The 24,720-nt window shown below is 45.1% G+C and overlaps 1 protein-coding gene across 8 annotated transcripts in view; it reads right to left on the reverse strand.

Annotated features, from left to right (window-relative positions):
* The window catches only part of RALGAPA2 (Ral GTPase activating protein catalytic subunit alpha 2), a 1,036,168-nt gene that overhangs the window by 840,092 nt on the left and 171,356 nt on the right, over positions 1-24,720 (reverse strand). For all 8 annotated transcript variants that reach the window (XR_004538694.1, XR_004538695.1, XM_033936259.1 and 5 more), the window contains 2 exons: positions 20,953-21,126; positions 18,251-18,388 (listed from right to left, as the gene is read on the reverse strand). Coding sequence is in view for 6 of the 8 variants with exons in the window: in XM_033936259.1 (XP_033792150.1) it covers positions 18,251-18,388; positions 20,953-21,126 (312 nt within the window). In the remaining 2 variants the exon portion in view is untranslated. The remainder of the gene's footprint in view (positions 1-18,250; positions 18,389-20,952; positions 21,127-24,720) is intronic.

A 24,720-nucleotide genomic window follows, 5' to 3' on the forward strand; every position in this document is an offset into this window, starting at 1 on the left:
AGATGCGGACGCACCATCACCCGATACAATGGCAGGATAACTTCTTTCGTTCTGTTTGTAATACCCTTCTTGATTATGCCTAGCATTCTGTTTGCCTTCTTAGCGGCCGCTGCGCACTGTGCCGTCGGCTTCATTGTCATGTCCACCATTACCCCGAAGTCCCTTTCTTGGGTACTCTCATTTAATAACATCCCTCTCATCGTATAATTGTACCTCGGGTTTCTGTTTCCCACATGTAATACTTTACATTTCTCAACGTTGAACTTCATCTGCCATCTCGTCGCCCATTCCCCTAGTTTGTTCAAGTCCCTTTGCAATTCTTCGCAGTCCTCTTTAGTCCGAGCTCCACTAAATAGTTTGGTGTCGTCCGCAAATTTTATTATCTCACACTTTGTCCCTGTTTCTAGATCATTTATGAATATATTAAATAGCAGCGGCCCGAGCACCGAGCCCTGCGGGACCCCACTTGTGACTCTCCTCCAGTCCGAGTAGTGGCCCTTCACTCCTACCCTCTGTTTCCTACCCGCCAACCAGTTTCTAATCCATCTATGTACGTCTCCTTCCACCCCATGGTTCTTCAGTTTCCAGAGTAGGCGTTCCTGGGGCACCTTGTCAAAGGCTTTTTGGAAATCTAGATATATGATGTCTATGGGGTCTCCTTTGTCCATCCGTTTGTTAATTCCTTCGAAGAAGTGCAATAAGTTCGTTAGGCACGATCTCCCCTTGCAGAAACCATGTTGGCTGGTTATCAGAAGTTTGTTTCTTTCAAAATGTTCATCGATGTTTTCTTTTATCAGTGCTTCCGCCATTTTCATCGGAACCAAGGTCAGACTCACCGATCTGTAGTTTCCCGGGTCACCTCTTGATCCCTTTTTAAAGATGGGCGTAACGTTGGCTATTTTCCAGTCCTCCGGTATCATGCCTGTTTTCAGGGATACATTGCAAATTTGCTATCTCCTCCTTTAATTCCTTCAGAACCCTTGGATGGATTCCATCCGGACCCGGGGATTTGTCAGTTTTTAGTTTTTCTATCTGCCTGCATGCATCTTCAAGGCTCACTTCCATGGATGTTAGTTTTTCAGCTTGATTTCCATTGAAGAATTGCTCAGGTTCCGGTATGTTGGATGTGTCTTTGTTTGTAAATAAAGACGAAAATAACATGTTAAGTCTTTCTACCACTTCTTTCTCCTCCTTCACCACTCTCTTCCTGTTTCCGTCATCCAGCGGTCCCACCTCCTCCCTAGCTGGTTGCTTCCCTTTAACATATCTAAAGAACGGTTTGAAATTTAGTGCTTCCCTGGCTAGCCTCTCTTCATACTCTCTTTTGGCTTTTCAAACCACTCGGTGACATTCTTTTTGATACTTCTTGTGCTCTTTTTTGTCCCTCAGTTTTGTCCTTTTTCTATTTCCTGAATGAGTTTTTCTTATTGCCTATCACTTCCTTCACTATTTTAGTTATACATGCCAGGTCTTTTATTCGACTCTTTTTGCACCCCTTTCTGAATCTGGGGATATACAGATTTTGCACCTCGCTCACCGTGTTCTTGAGAAAAGACCAGGCATGTTCTACCGTTTGCTATTTTTTGGAAGTGTTCCTAAGTTTCTTCCTTACCATTTCCCTCATTGCTTCGTAGTTTCCTTTCCTGAAGTTGAAAGTTGTCGCTATGGTTCTCTTTCCTTTCGGTATTCCTACCTCAACCTTGAACTTGATCATGTTATGATCGCTGTTTCCCAACAGTCCCACTACCTCTACTTCCTTTGCAGGTCCCCTTAACCCATTTAGGATTAGATCCAGAGTGGCATTTCCTCTCGTTGGTTCTCTAACAAGCTGCTCCATGAAACAATCTTGTATAGCCTCCAGGAATTCTGTCTCCCTAGCGCATTTTGAGCTTCAAAGACTCCAGTCTATCCCGGGTTAGTTGAAGTCTCCCATAATAACCGTGTTACCGCTTTTGCATTCTCGCTTCATCTCGGCTTCCATTTCTTCATCGATATCTCCAGTTTGCCCGGGTGGACGATGGTATAGACCCATCTTTATTTCAGGCCCTTTCCTTCCCTGTATTTTAACCCATAGCGATTCCAGCTTGTTGGTCATCTCTGCTGTGTCCATTTTTGTCGATTGTATGCTTTCTTTTATGTATAGGGCTATTCCACCTCCTTTCTGTCCTGACCTGTCCTGGCGATAGAGCTTGTACCCCGGCGGTGCTGTATCCCATTTGTTTTCTTCATTCCACCACGTTTCACAGACTCCAATTATGTCTATGTCCTCTGCATTGGCCATGGCTTCTAATTCCCCCATTTTCTTTCTTAGGCTCCTTGCATCAGTATATATGCAATTTAGATCCTGGTATTTTCTTGTCTTCATTTCCTTTCCCAGTGCTTCGGTCTTTAGTTTCTTCTCTTTTGTTACATTCCTTCTAACCTCTTCTTTTGGGTTAGTCGACTCCTGTAATTTGTCCATTGTTTCTTCCCAGCCTTTTTTCCCCTCGGTATCTTCACGGGATACCTTCTTCCGAATCGTCGACACTTGGTCGACTGTCGGCTTTCCCCTTCTTCTTAGTTTAAAGCCTGTTCCATTCCTCTCCTGATGTTGTTTGCTAGAAGTCTTGTTCCCGCCGCGCTCAGATGCAGTCCATCTCTCCTTTAGAGCTTGCTCTTGCTCCCTCATGCCTTCTTCAGTTGATTTTCTCCTCTCTGCCTCCTCTGCCCAACTTCATCTGCCTGCCCCAAACTCAGGCAAGCTGGCAAGCTGGATCTTTAGAAGCTGTGCAGTGTTGGCTCCTCCCCTTTTAAGGGGGAGCTTCAAGCCTGCTTCGGGTGATGTCAGGGAGTGGGTTGGGCTACCTCTCGCCTCAGCCCCTCACCCTCTGCCTTCTCTCTGCTCCCTTGTGCCTTCTTCAGTGGATTTTCTCCTCTCTTCCTCCTATGCCCGACTTCACCTACATGCCCCAAAACGTTGAACTCAATAGTATTTGCACTCAATTGTGCTTAAAAGGACAGTTAGGTCTCAAAGGCATCAAAGAAGAGAAATGTCTTTAGATTCGTCTTAAAGAATTGATTCTTCACGTAAGTAATTTGGAATACTATTCCAAAGAGAGGGGGCAGTGACAGAGAAGATAGCAAACCTCATTGTATATATAAACTTAAGTGACGGAATAGAGAAAAGATTATTAGCTGTCGATCTTAGGGTCTTAGAAAGATTATAAGGGGTAAGAAGATTATTAATAAATTCAGGTTGATTGTTTTGGCTGGTCTTAAATGTTAACAGGAGAATTTTGGAAGTGATTCTGTCCCATCTCCAGAAGAGACAAAAATTTGGCCGTCCCGTCCCTCTAGGTCTAGGGCCAGGAAGTGTCTTAGGCTTACGGTCCTGCATACTTACCATAAAGTCATCCACATCCTGGCCAAATAAGAGCATACCTTTGAAGGGCAATTTGCTTAGTGTAGCCTTGGAAGACGAATCACCCAACCACTGGTGAATTCACAACATTCTCCTAGCAGAAACTGAATAAGCTCCCAGCTTAGCAAAAACTTTCAAAATATCATAGAGTGCGTCTGCCAAATAATTCACTCCAGAAGCCAGGAAATCGAGATCCCGAAGGACAACTAACTCAGCTCTCCCTGCTTCCCTTCCCCGTAAAGAGAACACTGAAGCACAAGGCCGACCAACTCTTGCCACCAGATGTCAATTCTGACGTCGGAGAGGAAGTTCTGGGCCAGAAAATCACTGCCTGGCTAGCCTGGAACTACCTCTCTGAAGTTAGAATTGACGTCGGGTGGCGAGAGTTGTCGGCCCTGTGCTTCAGTGTCTTCTTTACGGGGAACAAGAGCAGGGGGAGCTAAGAACTCGGTGGCGGCCTATTCCCCAATGACGGCAGTGACAGCCTATTCCCTGGCGGCGGTGGCGGCCTGTTCCCCAATGGCAGTGGCTTGGTGGAGGGCAGGGAGAAAGAAAGAAAGAAAGAAAGAAAGGGGGGACAGGGAGACAGAAAGGGGGCATGCAGAGAGAAAGACAAACAGAAAGAAAGGGAGCAGGGTGAAAGAAAGAAGGGAGCAGGGTGAAAGAAAGAAAAATTTGGGGGAGAGAATGAGGTCTGGAGGAGAGGAAGCATACAGGAGGCTGAAAGAAGGGAAAAATATTAGATGCACAGTCAGAAGAATAAAGTGCAACTAGAGACTGATGAAATTACCAGACAACAAAGGTAGGAAAATTTATTTTATTTTCAGTTTAGTGATCAAAATGTGTCCATTTTGAGAATTTATATCTGCTGTCTATATTTTGCACAAAGGCCCCCTTTTACTAAACCGCAATAGCAGTTTTTAGCGCAAGGAGCCTATGAGCATCGAGAGAAGCACAGGGCATTCAGCGCAGCTCCCTAAGCTAAAAACCGTTATCGCGGTTTAGTAAAAATGGAGGGGATATATTTGTCTATCTTTGTATAGTTGTTACTGAGGTGACATTGCACAAAGTCATCTGCCTTGACCTCTTTGAAAACCCACGGAATATAAATGATAATTAACATTTTCTCTGCGTACAGTGTGCTTTGTGTTTTTAAATTTTATTGTTGGTAGATAATTTTGACTTGGCCATGAAGGTAAGGGGGAGAGAGGGAGGGGACCTGCTGAAAGACATCTAGTAATCCTTGCAAGCTTGAATGTGCAGGGAATTATTTTTGTATAATCATGTTTGGTTATGTGACTGGCATTATTTAGACTTTAATTTCTATGAATGAATAGAATGAAAATGATATAAAATTGCTTGCTTGTTTTTATGTGTGTGCGCTGAAGGGAAGTGGAGAGAGAGTGGACTGAAGACGCTGAAGGGAAATGGGGATGAGAGAGTGGGGAGAAGATGCTGATTTATAAATTGACAATTGTACAGAATATTGTTTTTTTTATACTTCAATATAATAAGTTCAGTATAAAACTATTTGAGGCTTGTGTGGATGGGGGTTAGATGGTTTGCGGGAACAGGGACCGAGCTCAGGGGGACAGGGCAGGGACGGGAACAAATTTTTTCCCGTCATTCTCTAGGCTCTGCCAAGAAACAATTTCGACTACGTGCGGGCGAGCGGGGTGTCAGTTGGGTTGACGTAGCCGTCGTAGCACAAGCGGGCACGGGGTATGGCTCTAAAAAAAATCTTAATCGTTGTACTGCTGATTTTGACTAATGAGTTTGCCTACCACTGCCCTAGTGCAATTCAGGGGACCCTCCGGGGCCTTCGAAACCTCCAAGAGCATTTCCACCAAATCCGGAAAAGCAGCTGAAAGCGGGGGCTTAGAACTCATGTTGGAACACTCTGCCTGAACCGCTGAGTCTGAATCAAGTTTCAATGTCCGCAGGGATTCAGAGTAAGATCAGGAAGGCAACTGGACTTAAAGAGCCTGCGCACTGTCTGATCCTCTCCCAGATCGTGGGAATCAGTGTGCTGGGAATCCCCGAGATCCACCAGGCTAGCCAAGGTAGCGGAGCCTGCCGAAGAGCCATACGACAGCAACAGCATAGAAATTGACGCAGACACCAAGGCAACAGCAGGAAGTTGCCGCTGTCGTTCAGGTGGACCAGCAAGGGAGCAGACTGACATGCTGAAATCCAAAGGTTGTACAGACTGTCGCATTGGAGTCTGAGGGGGAGACACAGGCATAGCCTGCTTTCACATGAAAGCCTGATACATCATATCCACAAATTCCGGCGGAAAATAGCTCCCCGCGGCCAGGGCCGATCTGAGGCACTCAGATTTGGGATGTTTTGAAGACTTATAAGACTTCCCCCCGGAACTGCCCTTGCGTTTCACAGACGCGCCCTCCTCGCCCAAAATTGGGGTCCCGGACACTGGAAATGCATCTCCAATGGAAAAGGAGGAAAGCAGAGCCTTCCCAGAGGAGGATAGTGCGGCATCCAGGCACAGTTCACGCCCCTCATGGGCCACAGCGCACGTGAGATATGGCTGCGAATCCATCCGGCATCCGCCACATTTACGGCATAAATCCATGCCATCCTGTCCTGAGGTGGCCATCTGTGAAGTTTGGAGCAAAAACGAAGCTTCTAAGTCCAAAAAATATAGTTTTAAAAAGTTTAAAGAAAATCCAAGATGGCCACCGTGGGTACTAATTTTGACTAAAAAACGCCTTGTTAAACACACAGGAAAATGCAAAAAATGGTGATTTTAGGATTTTACAGGTGGGAGGACCAGGGCATGCAGGGAAACCCCCCAAAACCCCGATTTGAGCACACACACCCCAAATCGGCAAACTCTGTGACTCACAGACACCACAGAGACATGTGCTGCAATGAAAGTCTATGGCAGCCTGCAATACACAATACAAGCCAGGAGATTGGTATCTCAGGAGCTGATTAAACTCACCTTTCCTGTCACCTCAGATCACGACCACCAGGACCTCTCAGGGAAATCAGGGAAGACACACGGCACGGTTCCGATCCCGGTGTCCCTCCTCGGAACTGCAGCAGCCTGCGCTCTATCACTTTGCAGATGAACCAAGGGAGAGATGGCTCCTGATCCTGGAGACCCGATCCAATCTGCAGGCTGTCCAGAGGGCTTACTGCAGTTTTAGGCTTACAGAGCATCCTCCAGAAGCAGACAAATTTAAAATGTCTGCGACTTCTCACCGAAGGATCACTCGCACTGAGTTGATACACAACACGTGGGCAAACCCGCGAAGAAAATTTAAAAAAAGACTAGGAATTGAAAACAAATCACGAGCAGAATTAACTAATTTCAACCATGCAGAGAAGCTACAGGATCAAAATGAGCAGGAAAGGAAGCTCCCGGGCAGGTAGCCCAAAGGGGAGGGATCATCCTTTAGTTGCCTTGGAGCAGAAGCTATCAGACATACAAGAATCCTCTAGTTCAGCCTCCAGAGGGATTGTACAAGAATTATGAATACCAAAACTGAACTGGGAACCCAAAGAAGTTAAACTTGACAAATACTGCAACACCAGAGAAATAAAAACAGAAATGCATTTTATTTTGTACTGGCATAACCACAAAGGAGGGCTGGGCCTAGCCTCCTCTTCTAAATTAACTTCTCTCTTGCTGTAGCAGGTGGGGACTCCAAAGCCACACCAGCTGAGGACCACCTTCCTCAGGTCCAGCAACTCAACCTGAGGACAACTTTTTCAAACTAGAAACCATTTTGGATTAGCTGCTGCACTCATAGAACGCAATCACTTGTTCAATATATAAGAACATAAGAACATAAGAAGTTGCCTCCACTGGGGCAGACCAGAGGTCCATCCTGCCCAGCGGTCCGCTCCCGCGGCGGCCCATCAGGCCCACTGCCTGAACAGTGGTCTCAGACTAATTTGTAATTTACCTCTAATCCTGTCCCTATAACCTTACCTCACTCCTATCTGTACCCCTCAATCCCTTTGTCCTCCAGGTACCTGTCCAGACCTTCTTTGAAGCCCTGTAGCGTACTTCTGCCTATCACATCCTCCGGCAGCGCGTTCCATGTATCCACCACCCTCTGGGTGAAAAAGAACTTCCTGGCGTTTGTTCTAAACCTTTCCCCTTTCAATTTCTCCGAGTGCCCCCTTGTACCTGTGATTCCCCTTAGTTTGAAAAATCTGTCCCTATCCACTTTTTCTATGCCCTTCATGATCTTGAAGGTTTCTATCATGTCTCCCCTGAGTCGTCGCTTTTCCAGGGAGAAAAGCCCCAGCTTTTTCAGTCTGTCAGTATATGAGAGGTCCCCCATACCTTTTATTAGCTTAGTTGCTCTTCTCTGGACTCTCTCAAGTACCGCCAGGTCTTTCTTGAGGTACGGCGACCAGTACTGGACATAGTACTCCAGGTGCGGGCGCACCATTGCACAATACAGTGGCAGGATGACTTCCTTCGTCCTGGTTGTGATACCTTTCTTAATGATATCCAACATTTTGTTCGCTTTCCTTGAGGCTGTGGCGCACTGCGCCGATGCCTTCAATGTTGTGTCCACCATCACTCCCAGGTCTCTTTCAAGGTTGCTCACCCCTAGCGGTGATCCCCCCATCTTGTAAGTGAACATCAGGTTCTTTTTCCCAATATGCATGACCTTGCATTTCCCTATGTTGAAGCTCATTTGCCACTTTTTGGCCCACTCTTCCAGCGTTGTCAGATCTTTTTGGAGGTCTTCGCAGTCCTCCATGGTTATGACCCTGCTGTATAATTTAGTGTCATCCGCAAATTTAATAACCTCACATTTTGTTCCCGCCTCCAGGTCGTTAATAAATATATTGAACAGGAGCGGTCCCAGCACCGACCCCTGTGGAACTCCGCTCATATAGATATGAGAACTATTAGAATTACCGGTTCAAGGTACTGTATTTAGTAAAGGGGTGGAGAAGGGGAGCACTATTATAGTGCTGTCAGATATTGTGCCTTATTTGTATGTTATGTTACAATGTACTAGTTCTTTGTATTAATTTAGCATGCTTGACTAATTTAAAAAACAAAAGGACAAAGAATAACTTTTAAACTATGATGATGGGGGGGGAGGGGTGGGTCAAAAGTCACCCAGGAGTGCATGGTTTGGTATAGACTAGAGTATCTTTGATACTATTGATTCAAGATATTTAGGAAAACCCAATAGAGAGGTTTCAATTATGATGGAAGAAAAGAGCATTTAAGGAGAGAGTAGAGTAAAGGATATAAATTAGAGAATGACACGGTGGCGGTTTACCCGCGGCCACCGCATTTTAGCCGCGGGTCACCCGCCGAAAACGGGAAAGAAAACTAGCAGTCGCTGCGGCGACGGGGACAAGGCCATTCACCGCCCGCGGGGCGGTGAATGGTCTTGTCCCCGCAGTGAGGCATGAAGGATCGCGCGATCCCCGCAGCTCACACCCGCCTGCCCAATCGATTCTAGTGTTTAGCCAGCTCTCTCCCTTCTCCTCACCTTAGTTTGTAGATTTTCTTTTTCGGCGACCCGCACGCTATCAGAGAGCCGCGCACCCGCTGCTGCTCAGTTTCGATCTTCTGCTCTGACGCAACCGTAAACAGGAAGTTGCAGCAGAGCAGAAGATTGAACACTGAGCAGCCGCGCGTGCGCGGTTCTTTGGGAAAGTGTGCAGGTCGCCGAAAAAGAAAACCTATAAACTAAGGTGAGAGCTGGCTAAACACTAGGATCGATTGGGCAGGCAGGTAGTGGCTGCGGGGACCGTGCGATCGCTAGTGTTCCCGGCTCAAATTGGAAGGAGGGAGTGAAAGGGAAAAGGATTCTGGGCCAAGGGGATGAAGTCGGAAAGAAAAACCCACAGCAGGAAAGAAAGGGAAGGACTGGCAGGTGAGCCAGATGCTAGAAGCAGGGGGGGGGGAGAAAGAGGGAAAAAAGCTAGATGGGGTTGAAAAGAAGAGATACACTGGTATGGAAGAGGAAGATAGGGGAAATCTGGACACAGGAAGGTAACAGAAAGAGGGGAAATTATGTGCATGAGGCATAGGGACAGAGACATAAAGGGGACATGCCATGGGGATGGTATATGGACACAGGGGGGGCAATGACAGATACATAGGGGAGATATTAGAAATGGAGAAAATAGGAGCACAGAAGCGAGATGGTTTGTGGGGATGGGACAGGGACCGAGCTTGCAGGCTCCAGTGGCTTGCACAAATTACATTGTAACGTGCCATGAAAATAAGAGGAAGGAAGGTAGATAGGCCACGCAAGAGGAGCTGAAGGGTAGTAGAAAGGAACAGATGGTAAAGGAGGGAGGGAAGGGTGGTGGTGGAAAGGAATAGAACAGACATTGAAGGAGGGTGGAGAGGAACAGACCCCCAAGGGAAATGTGGAAGACAGAGTGGGAAGAAGACAGATGCCAGACTATGCGGGAGCGGAGGGAAGAAGATGGGTGCTAGACCAATTGGGGGGGGGGGTTAAGGGAGAGGCACAGTAACAGCAAATGGAAGACGCAGAGAGAAGACACACAGTGGATGGAAGGAATTCAATGAGAAGATGTGGAAAGCAGAAACCAGACAACAAAGGTAGAAAAAAAAATTATATTTATTTATTTTTTTTTTGCTTTAGGATAAAATAGTATATTAGTTGTGTTGATAAAAATTTATAAACAAAGCCCTGCCAGCTGAACATCTCTTTCTCTAGTTCAGCAGCAGGAACTTTGATTTATAAGAAAGGAATAAGCTAAATATTACAGTACTAAGGCTTATATGGATGCAGCGGGGACGGTGACGGGGCGGTGAATGGGATGGCAGTGGCGGTGACGGGGCGGTGAAAGGGATGGCGGTGACGGGGCGGTGAAGGGAACGGCGGTGACGGGGCGGTGCAGAGGATGGTGGGCCGGTGACGGGGCGGTGACGGGGACAGATTTTTTCCCCGTGTCATTCTCTAATATAAATCATCCCTGTTAACTTCTAAGCAGCCTGTAGATGCAGGGGAAAAAAACCAATTTGAAGTGTCTGTATAAAGAAGCATAAAAAAATAAGATGGGAGAGTTAAGAGTACACAGCACTAAATGAAGAGGTAGCCATAATGAGCATCTCAGGGACTGATGGAAGGAGAACAATCAATCAGTGAGACACTGTATTATCAGGGTACAGATTATATCACAATGATAGAAAAGATCAAATTGGAGGGGGTTGTGCTATATGTTAGAGAGAATTGAGTCAAAACAGAATAAATATTCTACATGAAACTGTAGGATGGAATACTTATGGATAGAATTTCCATGTGTGAAGGGAAGGAGTATACTTGGTGGAGGCACTACTACTATCCGTCATGAAGAATGAATAGACAGATAAAGAAATATTTGCAGAAATTAGGAAAGTTGGCAAATTGTGTATAATAATGGCTCATTTCAACCACCCCAATATTGACTGGATAAGTGTTGCATCGGGGAATGCTAGATGTAATAAATGACTGCTTCTTGGATCATCTGGTCCAGGAATCAACAAGAGAGGGAGCTATTTTAGATCCAGCCCTTAGTGGAATGTAGGGCATAGTATGAGCGGTAACAGGGTTGGTCCACTGCGATCAAATTTGAACTAATATCTGGAGTGAAGTCAAAAAGAAATCTACTGTAGCAGCATTTAATTTTTGAAAGGAAACTATGAGAAAATGATAAAAATTATTAAAAAGAAGCTAAAAGGATCAGCCAAAAAGATTAAAACTTTAAATCATCCATAGACATTGTTTAAAAATATCTTCTTGGAAACCCAAACCAGCTATATGCCATGTATTAACAAAGCAGGCGAGCAGGAGATAAAGAAGCAGAAGCAGTTGTAGAGAGAGGGAGAGGGATTGAGAAGAACAAGGGGAGAAAAAAAAGAGCAGGAGAGCGAAGTAGAGGCAGGAGACCAAGAGGGGAATCAGCGACCACCAAAGCTCCCCCTTAAAAGGGGAGGGGCCAACGGCGCTCAGCCGCTTGGCACGCATTGAAGGTGAGCGTTAAAGGCGCTCACCTTAGCGAGAGCGCCTTTGCGAAGGGCCTTGAGAAGGGACAAGCAACTGCTAAAGGAAAGCAGAAAGGGAACACAGCAGGTGCAGAGGACACACAACCAGGCAGACACAGCAGGTACAGAGGACACACATCCACAAACCGCTAAAGGAAAGCAAAAGGAGACCACTGCAGGCGCAGAGGGCACACAACCAGGCAGGCACAGCAGATACAGAGAACACACAACCACACACTGCTAAAGGAAAGCAGAAGGATGACACAGAAGGTGCAAAGGACACACAGCCAGGCAGACACAGAGGACACAGAAGGCGTGGAGGACACACAGCCAGGCAGGCACAAAGGACACAGTAGGTGCAGAGGACAGCCACAGCAGACACAGAAGACATCCACAGCAGATCAGCAAGCAGGCAGCGATCGAAGCAGCAGACAGAAGTAAGATGTTGAGCTACCCAGTTTTCTGCACCATCTGCCATATGTATGACTACCTCCCCTCTGGGAGGCGGTCTTACATATGTGCTCGATTAGGAGAACTGGAGAGCCTGAAGAAGCAAGCCAAAGTCCCGGAGGGTAGAAAACTGGAACTGGAAGCACTTCAAGCAGCGGAGGAGGGAGACAGAGATACAGAGAACATCAAGACAGAGGAAGAAGAGAACAAGGACACCATCGAGGAAGAAGTCCGAGAGCTGGAGAAGTTCATAGAGGAGGCATACAGGGAGGCCGTGGAAAATCACCACCAACAGTGGAACTGCCAAAATACACCTACAGAGAGTGTGGACCATTCAACGGACAACCACCACGAAGAAATGGGTGACACAGCAGCGAGAACGAAGGATACGGACCTGCAGCTGGGGTTGGACATACACCAGGAACACGGACCTGCGGCTGGAGAATCAAGAGAAGATAGAGAGGACAGCAATCATTGTGGCCATATAACGGGAGCAAGACTGGATCGGCTGGTGACCTGCCTACCGGGAGCCAAGGTAGAAGACATAATGAGCCGCATCGACAGGATCGTCGACAGTGTGGAAGAAGAAGATACGGCGGTGGTGATCCATGTGGGGGATGAACAACGTGAGCAACAGGAACTACAACAGGGAAGTACTGAAGGACCAGTTCCGGATGCTAGGAAGAAAGCTGAAGACCATAACGAAGAGGATAGCATTCTCAGAGATCCTGCCGGTACCCAGGGCTGATGAGTAGAGGCAGATGGAGCTGCAAGCAGTCAACGCATGGATGCAGCACTGGTGTGAGGAAGAAGGATTCCACTTCGGGTGTAACTGGACAACGTTCTGGGGGAAGAGAAAGCTATACTGGAAGGATGGACTCCACCTCAGCAGAGACAGAACGAGGCTACTTGCAAGCAAAATCAAGAGAGAAGTTGAGAAGTTTTTAAACTAGGAAGAAGAGGAAAGCCGACAGTCGACCAAGAGAGTCGATGGTTTGGGAACCGGTATACCCGGAGAATACCGTGCAAGAAGATAGAGGGAAAGACTCACCGGATCACAGGCAAGACAGATCGAAAAGGACACAAGAGGGAAGGAAATGCAAGAAAGGAACAGGCCATAAACTCAAGTGTATGTACACGAACACAAGGAGCCTTAGGAATAAGATGGGTGAATTAGAAGCTATGGCACAAAAAGATAACGTTGACATTATAGGCATCACAGAAACATGGTGGACTGAGGAAAATATCTGGGACATAGTGCTACCGGGATACAAACTATACCGCAGAGACAGAGTGGCTCATAAAGGTGGGGGCATTGCCATATACATCAAAGAGGGAATTGAATCTACTGGAGAGAACACGCCACAACTGACAAATAAGTTAGAGTCTCTATGGGTCAAAATTCTGGGAACAAATGGCCTGGAAACTAAGATTGGCATCTACTACCGACCCCCCAGGGCAATCCAAAGAAATTGATGGAGAAATGATAGACGAGATTAAACGCAACTGCAAGGGAGGCAACGCAGTTTTCATGGGTGACTTCAACTATCCGGGAATAGACTGGAACCTAGGCACCTCTGGCTAAGTTAGGGAGACCAAGTTCTTGGATGCTGTAGGCGATTGCTTCCTGGAACAACTTGTCAAGGAAAATACTAGAGGAAATGCAATTCTGGACTTAATTCTAAATGGCCTGCGAGGATCGGCACAAGATGTAGAAGTAGAAGGGATGCTAGGAAACAGCGATCACAATGTTATCTGCTTCGATCTGGACACAGGGGCAAAACATCGATCCAAAAAGACAGCCACGGCTCTAAACTTCCGAAAAGGGAATTATGAAGGAATGAGACTCATAGTAGGGAAGAAGAGGATAAGCACCGTAAAAATGCTAGAGCAAGCTTGGTCCCTTTTTAAGGACACAGTCACTGAGGTGCAAAATCTATATATACCACGTATCAACAAGGGATCCAAGAGGAAAAAGAACAAAGAACCAGTGTGGCTCACTGTAGAGGTGAAGAAAGCGATCAGAGACAAGAAAACTTTGTTTAAGGAATGGAAAAGGTCACAAATAGATGAAAACTGAAACAAGCACAAACATCAACACAGGTTCATAAGGCTGTAAAACGGGCCAAAAGAGACTACAAGGAAAAAATAGCCAAGGAGGCAAAGAACTTCAAGCCGTTCTTTCTATATATTAAGGGGAAAGGACCCGCAAAGGAAGAGGTGGGACCGTTGGATGACCATGAAAAAAGGGAGCGCTAAAGGAGGACAAAGCAATCGCCGACAAACTGAACACATATTTTGCATCTGTATTTACCGAAGAAGATTTACACAGCATACCAGAACCCATCAGGCTTTATGCTGGAAACAAAGACAGAAAGCTGACAGGATTGATGGTTAGTCTAGAGCAGGGGTGCCCAATAGGTCGATCGCGATCGATGGGTAGCTCGCCAAGGCAAAGTGAGTCGATCACCCAGGACTCACTTTGCCTTGGCGATCTATCGGGCCAATCAATCTTCCTCTCCCCAAAGTAAATTCTGCCGTCAGAGAGGAAGTTTGGGCCAGCCAATCGCTGCCTGGCTGGGCGGAACGTCCTCTCCGACGGCAGAATTGACATCGGGGAGAGGAATGCTGGTCGACCCGAAGCAGGAAGAGCATGGGGTGTTGGCGGCGTCGGCTTTGGGGCCTGTTATCCATTGGTGGCGGTTTGGGTCCTGTTCCCTGATGGCAGTGGCAGAGGCTTGGGGAAGGGCAGGGAGAAAGAAAGAAAGGGGCGCAGGCAGGGAGACAGAAGGAAAGAAGAGAAACAGGAAAAAAAGAAAGGGGGCATGAAGAGAGAAAGAAAGAAAGGGCAGGGAGAGAGGAAGAAAAAGTTGGGGGAGGGAATGAGGTTTGGAGGAGAGGAAGCATACAGGCTGAAAGAAAGATTGGATGCACAGTCAGAAGATGAAAGTGCAATCAGAGACTCATCAATTCACCAGACAAGGTAGGAAAAATGATTTTATTTTAAATTTAGTAATCAAAATGTGTCTGAATTTATATCTGCTGTCTATATTTTACAATATGGTCCCCTTTTACTAAACCGCAATAGCGGTTTGTAGCGCAGGGAGCCTATGAGCATCGAGAGCAGCGCTGGGCATTCAGCTCAGCTCCCTGCGCCAAAAACGGCTATTGTGGTTTAGTAAAAAGGGAGGGGGGTGGGTATTTGTCTATTTTTGTATGGTTGTTACTGAGGTGACAGTGCATAGAGTCATCTGCTTTGACCTCTTTGAAAAAAACCTGGAATAGGAATGATAATTAACAATTCTATGCATACAGTGTGCGTTGTGTTTTTTTAAAATTTAATTGTTGGTAGATCATTTTGACTTGGTCATTTTAAAATTAGCTCGCGAGTCAAAAAAGTGTGGGCACCCCTGGTCTAGAGGAAGTGTGTAGGCAGATTGATAGGCTTAAGAGCGATAAATCCCCAGGACCAGATGGCATCCATCCGAAGGTCATCAAGGAACTGAAAGGGACCATAACTGAACTGCTTCAACTAATAGCCAATCTGTCGATCAAATCGGGAAAGTTTCCAGAAGACTGGAAGGTGGCGAATGTTACGTCAATCTTCAAGAAAGATACAAGGGGAGATCCAGAAAACTACAGACCGGTGAGTCTGACCTCAGTACTGGGAAAGATGGTTGAGTCGTTGATAAAGGACCATATCGTTGATCACCTTGATGGACAAGGGCTGATGAGGACCAGTCAGCACGGTTTTAGCAAAGGCAGATCGTGTTTGATGAACTTGCTGCACTTATTTGAAGGAGTAAACAGACAGATAGACAAGGGCGACATTGTATATCTGGATTTTCAGAAGGCGTTTGACAAGGTTCCACATGAACGACTACTTCGGAAAATTGCAAACCATGGAATTGAGGGTGAAATAGTCACGTGGATTAAAAACTGGCTGGAGCAAATGAAACGGAGAGTGGGGGTACATGGACAATACTCAGACTGTAAGAGCATCACCAGTGGGGTTCCGCAGGGCTCGGTGCTTGGACCCGTGCTCTTCAACATCTTTATAAACAATCTGGACATTGGTACGACGAGTGAGGTGATTAAATTTGTGGACGATACGAAGTTATTCAGAGTAGTGAAGACACAGGGGGATTGCGAAGATCTGCAACATAATCAACCTCGAGAAATGGGCATCAACATGGCAGATGAGGTTTAATGTGGATAAGTGTAAAGTGATGCATGTAGGTAACAAAACTCTCATGCACAAATTAGAGAATGACACGGGGAAAAAATCTGTCCCCATCACTGCACCATCCCCGGCCCACCATCCTCTGCACCGCCCCGTCACCGCCGTTCCCTTCACCACCATCTCTTTCACCGCCACTGCCATCCCATTCACCGCCCCGTCACCATCCCCGCAGCATCCATATAAGCCTCAGTACTGCGAAACACCATGAAGACAGAAGAGAGTCCTGCCACTACTACTCCTGCACTGAGAATCTGTTTCAGTGCCTCTGCCCTGTAGTAAAAACAGAACACAAAATAAATCAATTGACTTGTCCTCCCTTGCAATGACGTGTCCCCCATGTTCACCTATAGCTCGAATCAGGTCAATTGTGCACACTAAAAATGCAGGAGGATCTGGAACGTGAGCGCAGGCAGGCAGTGATACAAAAACAGCAGACACCCGACCGATTGCAGTGTTCCGCCATCTCTCTCCCTCCATCTCACCTTAGATGTAGAGTATGCCGGCTTTCTTTTTCGCCCAGCTGCACGTGCGGGTGCTCATTTGTTCAATATTCTCCTCTGACGCAACCGGAAACAGGAAGTTGTAAGAGAGGAGAAGATTGATCAACTCGAGCAGCCGCGCAAGCACAGCTTTTTGAACGCGTGCGGCTGGGCGAAAAAGAAAGCCAGCATCCTCTACATCAGTGTTTTTAAACCTTTTTACACCCGTGAACCGGCAGAAATAAAAGAATTATTTTGTGGACCGGCAAACTACTAGGACTAAAATTTTAAAACCCTGTTTCCGCCCCATCTCTGCAAGCTCAGTCACCTCAGTAACAATAGAAAAATAGACAAATATAGTGCAAAATATAGACAGCAGATATAACTTCTCAAAACTGACACATTTTGATCACTAAATTGAAAATAAAATCATTTTTCCTACCTTTGCTGTCTGGTGATTGATTTCATGAGTCTCTGGTTGCGTTTCCTTCTGTTTGTGTATCCTTTCTTTCATTTCTTTCTTTCTGCATTCAGGCCTAAGAATTGTCCCTTTCTATTCACTCCCTCTTTCCTTCCTATGTCCTTAGTGCCCCCAGTGCCTCCTTCCCATGTCCTTAGTGCCCCTTCCTGTCTTTAGTGCCCCCAGTGCCTCCTTCCCATGTCTTTAGTGCTCCAGTGCCTCCTTCCCATGTCCTTAGTGCCCCTTCCTGTCTTTAGCGCCCCCAGTGCCTCCTTCCCATGTCTTTAGTGCCTCCTTCCCATGTCCTTAGTGCCCCTTCCTGTCTTTAGTGCCCCCAGTGCCTCCTTCCCATGTCTTTAGTGCTCCTAGTGCCTCCTTCCTATGTCCCTCTCACTGCCTTCCACACTTTGTCCCACCCCCACCCCTGAATCTTGCCTGCCTACCTTTCTCCCTCCCTAGCCAAAGCCAGCCTGCTGCCTCCATGAGCATGGCGGTAAGAGCAAGGGAAAAGGAAGGAGGCTTTTTTTTTTTTTTCGCGCGGACCGGCAGAAATTCAACCGGCGGTAAGGAGGGAGATGGCGGGGACCGCACAATCCTTGATTGCCTCACTGCGTGGACAAGTCCATTCACCACTCCACGGGGCGGTGAATGGCCTTGTCCTCGCCCCGCAGAGGCCACTATTTTTTCTTCCCCATTTCGGCGGGTTACCCATGGCTAAATGCGGCTAGCCGCGGGTAACCCGCCACCGTGTCATTCTCTAGCACAAATACAGGATGTCCGGGACGGTATTTGGAGAGACCTCCCATGAAAAAGACTTGGGAGTTCTGACTGACAAGTCGATGAAGCCGTCCACGCAATGTGCGGTGGTGGTGAAAAGGGCGAACAGAATACTAGTAATGATAAAGAAGGGGATCACAAACAGATCAGAGAAAGTTATCATGCCGCTGTACCGGGCCATGATGTGCCCTCACCTGGAGTACTGCATCCAGCACTGGTCGTCATACACAATGAATGACACGGTACTACTCGAAAGGGTCCAGAGAAGAGCGACTAAGATAGTTAAGAATATGCTGCCTGCTTGTCCTAGGATAATACCATGTTATTAGGAAAAATAACTAATTTTCATGCTTATATTAGCAAAGGCTTATTTATGTGGATATTTTTTTGTAGATCATGCTCCAACGTTTTTTTTTTTTTAAATATACAATACCTGTAACATGGCCTGGTCACCAGCCTTAACATCCTTGTTTTCATCTTCAAATATACATCCTCTGTTCACTGCGCTTGTAAAAGAATATGTTCTACCCCAACTGGAAGATCGTTTATGTCCAGAATGATCAGAAGAGTTCTTCAAAAGATAGAAATAAAGACATGCTTCTATTCATAATCTTATACACAAGCCAAATCAAAGCAACAAAAAGAGACCTGGCTTCACTATCACCTGTAAACAAAATGTGTAATTGCTTGGTTCTTTAGCAAATTTTGATATGAACATAAATTTATATCTAGCCAAGTGGCTGTGCAGCAGTACTGAACATTATATCTAGTAAGCACAGGCTTGATTCTAAAGCTCAGCTTTTGCTCTTTAGGGCTAACTGGTGTTGGGGAGCATCTCAACTATTATAGTGGCCAGATTTTGTGCACATTTCCTGGTTTCTAAAAGGAAATATGGTCCATGGACCCTCACTGGGTTATTGGAAAAGGAAGAGTATGGGAGGAGCTAAACCAAGATGGAGGCTTGATATCTGCAGGGAACGCCGTTGCGGTCTTTTTTGACTAATTTCCCTGCTGCCTAAATGGTGAAGCGTAAATCAAAGCTCTGGGTTTTCCCAGAGGAGTCGGTGGTTGCACAGACTGGTCCGATGGATCTCTTTGTGGAGCAGGGAGCCCAAACAACACAACTGGAGGATTTTGCCTTGGCTGGAGTGAGCGCGCAGGCTGAAGCGCACAAATTCTCTTTTGAGGAAGCCACACTGTCCCTGGATGAGCGGAGCCCACCTACTCGTCCTGTAGTATCGGAGGAGCTGCTGTCGGCTGAACTGACTCAGGACGCTTTCCTATCAATCCAACAGGGCGGATTGGTTGTCCCTGAACAGAGCCAAGAGGGGCTTCAGTTACCAACAGTGCAGTTAGCAGGGAGATCGAAACAAGCTCAAGGAAACCTGATGCATATTCCAGTGATTGATACTGCGGCAAGAGGACCTGTTGTCTCTGTGATAGGGCCCAAAACTGAGCTTGTCCCTTTAAGGAGACCTAAGGTCTTTAATATGGAGTCTCTTCGGGAGGCAATTTCTGGGGGGAATCAGATGGAACAGTTATCTTTAAAGAGTACTACAGTGCTTTCTGAAAACCTGGAATTGAAGACTAAAATAACAAGTTTGGAAAAGAAATCAGATGATATGGAAACCAGGTAAAAACTTTGGAGACACAAGCTTTGACTTGGGTCAAAGATAGTGCAAGTTTGAAACAAGAAATGATGAAGAATTCTATCAGGAGGTGTAATTTTTGGATTATTAACTTTCCAAAAATATTTCAGACAACTGCACTAGCTATGTTTAAAAGATATTTGAATGAAGTTTTGAAAGTACCAGAGACCTCGTATCCCCCTCTCTCCAAAGTATATTATTTACCTAGACGAATTAAGTCTCAAAGACCTAATCAACTGAATTTATCTGCTGATAGTTTGGACGTATCTAATTTCCTGGAGAAGTCGGATACAGAGGCCCAGGTTGCGGCTACATTATTGGTACAATTTGCTCTAGACTCTGATAGGGAATGGATGCTTAAACTGTTTTTAAAATATAAAGATGTTCTCTTTTTGTCTAATGTGCTAAGAATTTATCCAGATGTATCTCGTCCTACCCAAAGGAGAAGAAAGCAGTTTTTGATTACGAGACCTCAGGTTCTTCAATTGGGAGCAACCTTTGTTCTGAGATACCCTTGTAAGTGTGTTTTGGTATTTAAGGAAAACAGATATGTTTTTTATGAGCCACAGCAATTATCCAGATCTATTTCCATTAAAGGAAACTCACTGTTATTTCTTGAGTTATGTTACCCATTGTTAGCTTTGTAAAATCAAATTCGGGACCTGGATAGTCTCATCTTTACCTTATTTTCTTTTTTCTGATGCTGTTAAATTTCAGTTAAATCTCAGCTCCTCTTCCAATATGGTGGACTAACTACAACCTGCAAACTCAAAGTATTGTTTCTTTTTTGGAATAACGAGTAGACAATGTAATACACTATATTGATATGTTTTTCTATTGCAGGCTGTTTTTGCTTGTTGTAAATTGTCAATAGCTGAAAAATCAGAAATAATTTAAAAAAAAAGAAAGAGTATTACAACGAGAGAAGAAATTCTTGGATAGTTGCAAATTAAACTCCATAAGCTGCAGACCTGGGAAAACTGAACTGGAAACCCCAAATATAGAAGGATAATGATAGTTTAACCCTTTAATTGGCAGATGGTGTAAAAGCAGATGCTTTATGCAATTTGATGTTGAATGAGAGCAACAGTGCCAAGTTACAGGCATTAACTAATGGGCAGACTGGATGGACCATTTAGGTTTCAAGTTTCAAGTTTATTTAGGATTTTATATACCGCCTATCAAGGTTATCTAAGCGGTTTTTACAATCAGGTACTCAAGCATTTTCCCTCTCTGTCCCGGTGGGCTCACAATCTATCTAACGTACCTGGGGCTATGGAGGATTAAGTGACTTGCCCAGGGTCACAAGGAGCAGTGCGGGGTTTGAACCCACAACCCCAGGTCTTTATCTGCCGTCATTTACTATGTTACTTCTGAGCAACAATGCCAAATAAAGGACTAAAATTTAAAAAAGTCAAAGGAAGACATTATAGGGAAATAACTCCTAAATCCGTATACTTATAAATATTGTACTATAAGCTGCTACCTGATTGTCCTCAGTATCCAGCAATGTATTCTCTACAGTGTGCATATCAACTTGATCAGTTGACATCTTATCTGGTTCTTCCATAAACACAGGTTTCTCTTGTAGTATCCATTTTCTGTACACCTTTACTACCTTCCTTGTTGCAGATATATCACAGGAAGGCAACAAAAAAGCCTAAAACACAAAGCCTATTTTAAATTAGACTGTTCTACATAAATCAGTTTAAACAGTGCTCTTCACATTTTTAAATGAACATACTGATAAATGAAAACATTGAAAGGACTAAAAAAAAATATTGTTAAACTAACCAAGAGGCTCAAAAAAAAATGTTGCAAAATAAATGGCAGTGACTCATGCTTAGTAGCAAGTACTTTTAATATACAGTCAAACCTCGGTTTGCGAGTAACGCGGTTTGCGAATGTTTTGCAAGACGAGCAAAACATTTTTGCAAATCGTGACTCACAAACCGAGTGTTGACTTGATTTGCGAGTCCCCCCCGCCCATGAATGCCACCCCCCTCGCGAACGCCCACCCAAACTGAAGCCTTACCCCCATCTGGCACCAGCATGCAGCACCAACCCACAGGAGGTGCCGGTGCCCGAAGATCGTGCTGCTTGCCAGACTGGGCTTTGAGCATCTGCATGCTCAAGGCCTTCTGGCTCTCGTTCTCTCCAAGAATCTTGGAGAGAGGCAGGAGCCAGAAGGCCTTGAGCATGTGCAATGCTCAAAGGCCCAGTCCGGCAAGCAGCACGATCTTCAGGCACTGGGTTGATGCTACTTGCCAGTGCCAGATGGGGGTAAGACTTCAGTTTGGGCAGGCGGGCGTTCGCAAGGAGGGGTGATGCCGGTTCACGGGGGGGGGGGGATGTGGAAGCGCACCAGTGGCCTTGGGGATGGGGGGGGGGGTCTTTTGGGGATGTGGGGTGGAACAGCGCCGGTTGCCACAGGCGGGAGGAGGTGGAACCAATCAAGCGAGTTTCCCTTACTTCCTCTAGGGAAACTCACTTTGATATATGAATAATTTGGTTTACGAGCATGCTTCTGGAATGAATTATGCTCGTAAACCAAGGTTCCACTGTATTCTAAACTTTTCCAGTTTGATGAGGAAAAGAAAAATGTAATATTCTAAGTTTCTGTTTCTTATTATGGTTAGCTTGCAAATGATAATTTCTTTTCTAAACTTCCATTCAATCTGGTTGAAATGGAGAACATTTTCTAAAAATTGCTGCATTCAAATCTTGACTGTTTGGAACATTCAAAAAGCTTACGAAAAGTAATAATTCTTTGCGTGTGGCATTTTACTGTCAGCTAACTTAGTTGAGATATAGGTACTTATTATACCACACACTTATTATACCACACACAGTATTAACTGACACTAAGGCCTAGATTCTGTAAAGTGCGCCTAACTTTAGGCGTGGTTCAGGTGTCCGATTTAAGTGGTTAATGAGCGATTTAAGGGTCTTAACAAGCATTAATTGGAACTCAGACAGAGTTAGGCGTCAGATAGGCGCTCAGAATATAGACACGAGATAGAGGCAAGTTTTGGGAAAAGTCACGTACAAGTATTTTGATGTGGGTGAAACAAGGGCATAACATGGGCATGGTTAAGGATAGGCACCACATAGACGCTAGTTGGGTGCAGACATCGTCTAAACATCGTGGATAATGTAGGCAAACAAAAAGATGGTCTAAGTGTGGTTTCTGCTTGGCCTGAACTCGGGTTTCTATGGGCGCAACATAGATGTGCTTTGGGCTTCCAAAATGATATATTCTACCTAGACTTCAAGAATTAGTTTTTTCCTCTTTTTCCCCTCCTTATAGATTTAATAAGCCACCATATCAATAGAGCACATCAATATAAACATATTGCATGGAAAAAATAGTACTTTTCTGTCCAAACAATAATATGATTTACTCATTACACCACCTTTGGCTTTCCTGCTTAAAAAGAATCTCCTTTTTTCTCAACAAACAGTGCTGCAATCAGTTCTTTCTTGACAGCAAAGAAAGAACATGAAAAGATATCATTATTGCACAAGTTACTTAATTTCTCAGCGCTTAAAAAGAGAAAAACCAGTTACAGACCTTAACATGCATTTTCCCTCCTTGCAAAACAGAGCTGTTCAGCTTCACAAAGCTGACCTCATTGTGAGATCATCAAGGTGCATCTTCAAGGTAGTATGCCACAATTAAAAGATGCGCTGGGTGTTGAACTCGCAACTCTGTATGATCAGCACAGGATTTTAACACATTGAGCTACATCAGCTTCTACTCAGGTGGATCTCACTGCCCTGTCATATCATAGTTGACTGACCTGCCTATGTATCATCTGATTAGCTATCATATCACAATCACCAAAAAGAATGCATTTCTGGCTAACCAAGTTAATGCGCCTTGTTGCACCTTGTCCATCTTCTCAAGCTCACCAGTTCAAATCACACCTTCACTAATTTTAACAGCTTCCTATTAGCTGTCATAAGAGGGTCTCGATGGTGGACTTTGCCGTTTTTATCAGCACATTTCCCTTTCCAGGCAAACTTATTTTCTCCTTCCCTTGGTTAGGACATCCTAAGCTGTCATGGGAGGAAACTTCTCCTCTGACAGAAAGATGCCATTTGTTGCTCACCAGGTTAATGCACCTTGTTGCACCTTTTCCATCTTCTCAAGCTCTCTGGTTCAAATCCCACCCTCACCTTCACTCATTTTAACAGCATCCTAACAGCTCTCTTAAGTGGTGGACTTTGCTGTTCTTCATCAGCATTCTGCATTTGCAGGCACAGGTGCATTAGATACATTCATCTGCTCTCAGCTATAAACCATTGTGGTAGGAATGTGTTTCTTTTTATGCAATATCCGCACAGGGCAACAGATAGAAGAGTTTACTAAAATTTCAGAGGGCTTGGACAGGTATTGAAGGAAGGTACATTTTTTTAGATGTACCATAGAGACATTACTGTTGGTATATTCAGCTTGCCTGGTTGTGGTTTCATGCCTGAGGAGTGTGTGTTGGGGTGGGGGAGGAGGTTTAGGATGAGAGAGAACAGGCTGCTGAGAATTGCTGCAGATCATTTTAATGATCAACTCAAATATGTTTAAGCAAAGGAATGGCTAAAGAGTTTGAAGGTTTTCTGGTAGAAAAATGAATATCAAATATTTGCTAACCACACTCAAGACTTGAACCCCTGACATATGGAAAAGCAGCGCCTTAAGGCATAGAGCTCTAGAGGGAACTTCATTTAGAATTTGGTAACAGAACCTCTACAGACAAAGCAGATGAGAAATGGCTTCTTGTCAAAGCTTTGAGAAATGAAGGAAATTATTAAAAGTCAGTGCAGCTGTGTTTGGCCAAACCACACCCAATCAGATTTGAAAGTTTTCTGGCGGGAAGTCCTAATGGTGTCTATGATGTCAGATGCTACTTAGGCATGCTTAGTATAAGAAGGTCCATCAGAGCTGTGTTTTCTCTTTTAGGACTCATACTCTATGTAATTGTTTATGCTGATTCTGAGACCTTACCTTTCTTGATTATCTTTTAACCTTTTCTTTCCTATATCTGCCACAAATTTCTCTATTTCATAAGACCATTGGCAGCTATGGTAATTTGCAATTTTGATGTCTTTCTAACCTTTTTCATCTTTCCAGAAACTCCTTGCTAGCAGCTCAGATAACAAATCTAGGTGAGAATGATATATTGATAACTACTTAGGTGTCTTTTATTAGATAAAAGCTCAGACAGAACTGATTTCTTCTTTGGGACTTCCATTC

The sequence above is a fragment of the Geotrypetes seraphini genome, chromosome 3 (assembly GCF_902459505.1).
Source record: "Geotrypetes seraphini chromosome 3, aGeoSer1.1, whole genome shotgun sequence".
In the NCBI taxonomy this organism is placed as follows: Eukaryota; Metazoa; Chordata; class Amphibia; order Gymnophiona; family Dermophiidae; genus Geotrypetes; species Geotrypetes seraphini.